General features: G+C 37.8%; 1 protein-coding gene and 1 long non-coding RNA gene across 15 annotated transcripts in view; one reads left to right on the top strand and one right to left on the bottom strand.

Annotated features, from left to right (window-relative positions):
* The window catches only part of LOC138033121 (uncharacterized), a 216,086-nt gene that overhangs the window by 24,238 nt on the left and 186,848 nt on the right, over positions 1-5,000 (top strand). The gene's annotated exons all lie outside the window — the stretch shown is intronic.
* The window catches only part of LOC138033114 (uncharacterized), a 52,947-nt gene that overhangs the window by 6,258 nt on the left and 41,689 nt on the right, over positions 1-5,000 (bottom strand). For 3 of the 14 annotated variants that reach the window (XM_068880885.1, XM_068880883.1, XM_068880884.1), the window contains one exon: positions 742-3,093. The exons of the other annotated variants lie outside the window; for them this stretch is intronic. In XM_068880885.1, the coding sequence (XP_068736986.1) occupies positions 2,449-3,093 (645 nt within the window). In that variant the 3' untranslated portion in view covers positions 742-2,448. Of the gene's footprint in view, positions 1-741; positions 3,094-5,000 lie in introns of those variants that run through there. 14 annotated transcript variants of the gene reach the window in all.

Below are 5,000 nucleotides of genomic sequence, written 5' to 3'. Positions count from 1 at the left end.
TGACTAAATACGTTGAGAATTGTTTTTCAATCTTTAAATCAGAGGCTTGTAACGCAACGCTGAGTCGGAAGATTTCACCGCCAAAAAAAGACAATATATGTTGATTTTAAGGCTCAAAGAAATGCTATATATCGTTGCTATGGTAATGTTATTTTGGAGGAGAATGTCATGTCAGAAATCTATGATCGGCACTTAATACCCTGGCCAAATTTCATTTTGATATGAATACCCTGACTATAACTAAGAACAGAATATGTTTATTTGTGTGAAAAATAGAAGAAACTATTTCGATCCTCCTTAAATCAGTACATTTGGTGTTTACTTCATTATATTCGGTGTTTACTTCATTATATTCGGTGCTTACTTCATTATATTCGGTGTCTCCTTCATTATATCCGGTGCTTACTTTATGATACACGGTGCTTAAATCAGTATATTCGGTGGTCATTTTGTTATACTGGTTGGTTTATTCGTTCGGTGTTCACTTCCTAATTCGGTGTTTCTTTCTTTATATTCAGTGTTTATTTCATTATAGTCGGTGATTAAATCATCTAATTCGGTGTTTCCTACAACTTGTGAACTCTTCATTATCTTTGTCCTATCAACATCCTCCATGGTAAAATCATTATCTTCGGTGCTCTTTTTGTTATGATCCTCGCTAGGTTCCCAACAAACATGGATGTAAACATGGCGGGAAAGACTGCAATTATGACTTCCATTCTCAAGCGACAAAACGCAAAATAGGTAGGTAGGTAACTTTATTTCAACTCGGATTGATGAGGCTGACTAGGCCCCTCGCAAAACATGCTAATATGCCGAGAAAAGTATTAAAATATCAAAAAGAAAGAAAAATACATGATCAATTTGACTAACATTCTGACTATATATCAATAAGTAAGCATTCCTGAAATCTTAAAATTATTACAGTGAATCATAGAAAACTATACATTACAAATGTAGCTCTCCTACTGCACTCTTAAATTCCTTATGGATTGTCACTGAAGGTAATTCATCTTGTAAAGAATTTCACACTTTAACACCAATAAAAGTTTTAGATTTTATGCTAAAGTTTGTATTTTTCTTACGTGGGACGAAGAGCTTGTTGGTGCCTCTCAAGTACTTTACATTATTACGTACGACGAACAAGTCACTTATATATCCCGGTAACATACCGTTTACAGCTTTAAAAATTAATATGGCAATGTCCTGTAGGAGACGATTGGGCAAAGTTAAGCCGTAGTCATCATCACCATGAAAGGGCACCCGTTTGTTGTAGACACGCCTTAGAGCTCTCATATTCAAGTTACGCCTTTCCAGCATCTGCTTATCAGACTCATTGCAATTATGCCAAATCGCAGAACAGCAAGTAAAACAAGACATTACATATGAGCTGTAGAGGCACATCTTCGAAGAGACTGATAGCGTGTTCTTTAGCCTGCTAAAAACATCTAACTGATTTCCAACTTTCTTAGTTATCTTGCCAATGTGTTCGCTAAAATTTAGCGAGTTATCGATAGTGACGCCTAAAAGGTCTAAAGGGTCTACGATAGGAACCTGTACATCACTAATGCTAAAGGAAAGATCGCAAGGATACTTTTTTCTTTTTTGGAAGAATAATACATTTTATTATATAAACACCAAAGAAATACCAAGTGAGCTTTCGCGCGAAAACATGATATCTTCACACATGAAGATGTTATTTTCACACGTGAAAAGATCACTGTTGCTATGGTTAGATATGAAAATCGCGCCTTTCGATGCCTTTCGTGAAATGATTTGGTATTTCATTGGTGTTAAGTTCAGATAATAAATAGAATATTACATGGCCGCTTGGAGATATGAAATTTCTGTTTTCGTGTTGAATAATATTTGACGAGTGAGCGCAGCGAACCAGTGAAATATTTTTCAACACAAGAAGAGAAATTTCGTATCTCCAACCGGCCATGTAATATATAGAGGATATTACATGGCCCCGAGGAGATGTGAAATTTGTCTTCGAGAATGGAAATATTTTTCAAATCGAGAAGAGAAATTTCGTATCTCCAAGTGGCCATGTTGTGTTCTATTTATTATATAAACACCAATGAAATACTAAATCATTTCACGAAAGGCATCAAAAAGCGCATTTTTTATACGTAACCATAGCAATAGTGATCTTTTCACGTGTGAAGATAACATGTTTTTGGTGGAAAGCTCACCTGGTATTTCATCGGTGTTTATATAATAATATGACATTATATCTCCGCCAAAATTCAACATCAGAATTTGACATCCAAGTTTCACATTTGTCTTGATTTTCACATTCGACATCGTAGTTTTATATCCAAAATTGAAGGAAAAGGCGGGAATTGGCATTTGCAATCAGCTTACATATGGAAATATAAACTTGAATCCACCCCGAACAGAATAAATCACTTGACCTGTCAAAGATTGCTTCCGATCAATCAATCAGTCCTGGGAGCCCTCAAGTATCGAAAGTGGGATCTTCTTAATTGTGCAGCATCCCTGGATCAGCTCTTCTAACTCGATGAACTTCTCATCGAGGCCTTCCTTCTTTGACTTTAAAGAAAGATGGTGAACTTGTGCGTCACTCTTAAGTTGAGCCAACTCCTTTAACATGTCATCTGTTTTTTCCTTTGTCTTCTTACCAAGATCCTCCATTTCCTTCCTAATCATCCTCAAAAGATCGACAATGATTGGAACTTCTCTTTTTCTTTCTTCTTCTTTGGCTTGGGACGCCCACGTATTTATAACTGCGAGATCACACCGGTTCGCAGTGCTCAAAGAGGTCTTGATAATGATTGGTCTCTCCTCATAAAACATCCTTTTTAATCGCTTGAAAGAAGAACCTAGTTCACTTTCCAACGATTCCGATTCTGCTTTAGCGTTACTCAGATGATTACTTATCTCCTGCATTTCCTTCTTAAATGTTTTGCAGTCGGCGTCAACAGTCTCTTTCATCTCCTTTATGTCATTTAAAGCCATGGCGATAAGCACTTGCTCAAGTTGAAGATCGCTGCTACGTGATCCTTTTTCCGTTGTGATTGTGGGGAAAATCTGCTGTTCATCTGGGATCTCTCTACTGGGTCGCATCTAAATAAACAGACTCTGATTTGAAGACTGAAAAACAGTTCTCAACGTATTTACCCAAAATTAAAAAAAAATCAAAATTAAAAAAAATGAAACTGTTTTTTGACTGGTATATTTTACGAGATTTTCTGTACTTGTGCTGTGTATATTTAACAATAGGGAGCTTGAGCAACCAAAACGGCGACAGCAAATCTGCATATTTAGTGAGCGAAAACAATAGCTTTCCACGCTCTGCCGTGTGGTTTTCATTTTTGTCCATTTTTTATGCCGTCGTCAGCAAAACAACAACGTGAAATAACTAAATTTGAGGTTTTAAGGCCCGGTAATACGGGCAACATTTTTGGTGCAACTTGTCGCGCAACAATATTGCTTTGCAAGTCTAGAGGGTTTGTTGCGCTTCTTGCGCAACAAATATTCATGTTGCAAAAAGTAAAAGCGACTTCTACTTTTTGCAATATAAAAGTTTGTTGCGCAAGAACGCGGTAATACGCACAGTAAACCATCCAAGTTGCAACGCAATATTGTTGCGCAACAAGTTGCCTGAAAAATGTTGCCCGTGTTACTGGGCCTTTATGGAGGACGTCAGCACTTGAAGATAAATTTTTATTTTCTCCCCTAAATTAATTAAGCGTGACTCATATCGGTTTCATTCTTGAAGGACTGCCACACCATTATCATGCTAAAAAGCTTGGAATAGTCTCGAAGTGATTACAATAACAGGAATTTATGCTTTGAGATAACGTTCTCGTTGCCGTTGCCGTTCCTGTTGTCTTTGCTAAGGCTCCCTAATGATTCCACGAGGGTGCGTTGTATAGAAAAGGATAGATAGCCAACGAGGCTGGTCGCCGAGTTGGCTATAATCATACGCATATCCAACAAGCACGAGTGGAATAACTAGGGAGCTTAAGCACGCGCGTTTTTGAGACGCGGACGGCAACCGGAAGAGACCAATTCGCGTTCCAGGACAGTTGTGTCTCCCAGATTTTTATACTAATCATCTCTAATGGAGAAAAGAAACTTGACAATGAAATGTGGTTGTGTGAAGACAAGTTAAAAGGGAAAACAGGTCACTTCCGGTTGCCGTCCGCGTCTCAAAAACGCGCGTGCTTAAACTCCCTTTATTAAAAACACGCGCAAGATTTTAGACAGATCTTCCTAACTTTATTTTGAAAGACGAAACCGGATGTTGCCATGTACAGATAATTTGTAACTGTAAATTGCTTCAACTTGCATTGTTTTGCTTCGCGTTATTAAACAGATGCTTAAATTGCCAAATAAAGTTTTCAAGTTGCTTCCTTGAAATATTTTGATGCCATACTTTGTGGCTTTCTTTGTGCTCTCTGGTGTTGCGTTTTTTTTTTTGTAACAGTTCAAGAACTTCTTTTTAATTTAACTCCAGTGCGAAGCGATTTTAGCCGGCCGCAATTGTTTCGCTTTATTGTTGACGTATTTCTTGACCATTTTAGGTACAGAAGGTATAAGAACTGATAGCTTGTGTCCGGCTAGCCAATGAAAATGCTGGAAACCTGATATCCCTAGTTTCTTTTTTAAGAATTAACAACTATTCACGGAGGTGGAGGTGGCTAGTGGTGGATATTCGCGGTGAGGTTAATATCCACAACTAGCCACCGACACTGTGGCGAATAGTTGTTTTAGTATATACTAAAACAGTGAGATAAGAGGGCCATTTATACGAGTGCGGCTTACATACGACGCGAAATGCTCGTACAAATGGTTCGCGACCAACTGGTCTAATGATGACGTAGTTTATTTTATTATATACGTACCGAGATTTACACTTCAAAAAGGATTGAGATAAAAAGTCTCTTTGCGCTAGAGAAGCCAGCTGATTGGTCATACGATTTTTTTCACCAGTGAAAAACGACGTATCGACGCTCTGATTGGCTATA

This window comes from Montipora capricornis, chromosome 14, assembly GCF_036669925.1.
Source record: "Montipora capricornis isolate CH-2021 chromosome 14, ASM3666992v2, whole genome shotgun sequence".
NCBI classification, from domain to species: domain Eukaryota; kingdom Metazoa; phylum Cnidaria; class Anthozoa; order Scleractinia; family Acroporidae; genus Montipora; species Montipora capricornis.
Note: the sequence above shows the minus strand (reverse complement) of the source record. Positions and strands in the feature narration are given on the sequence as shown.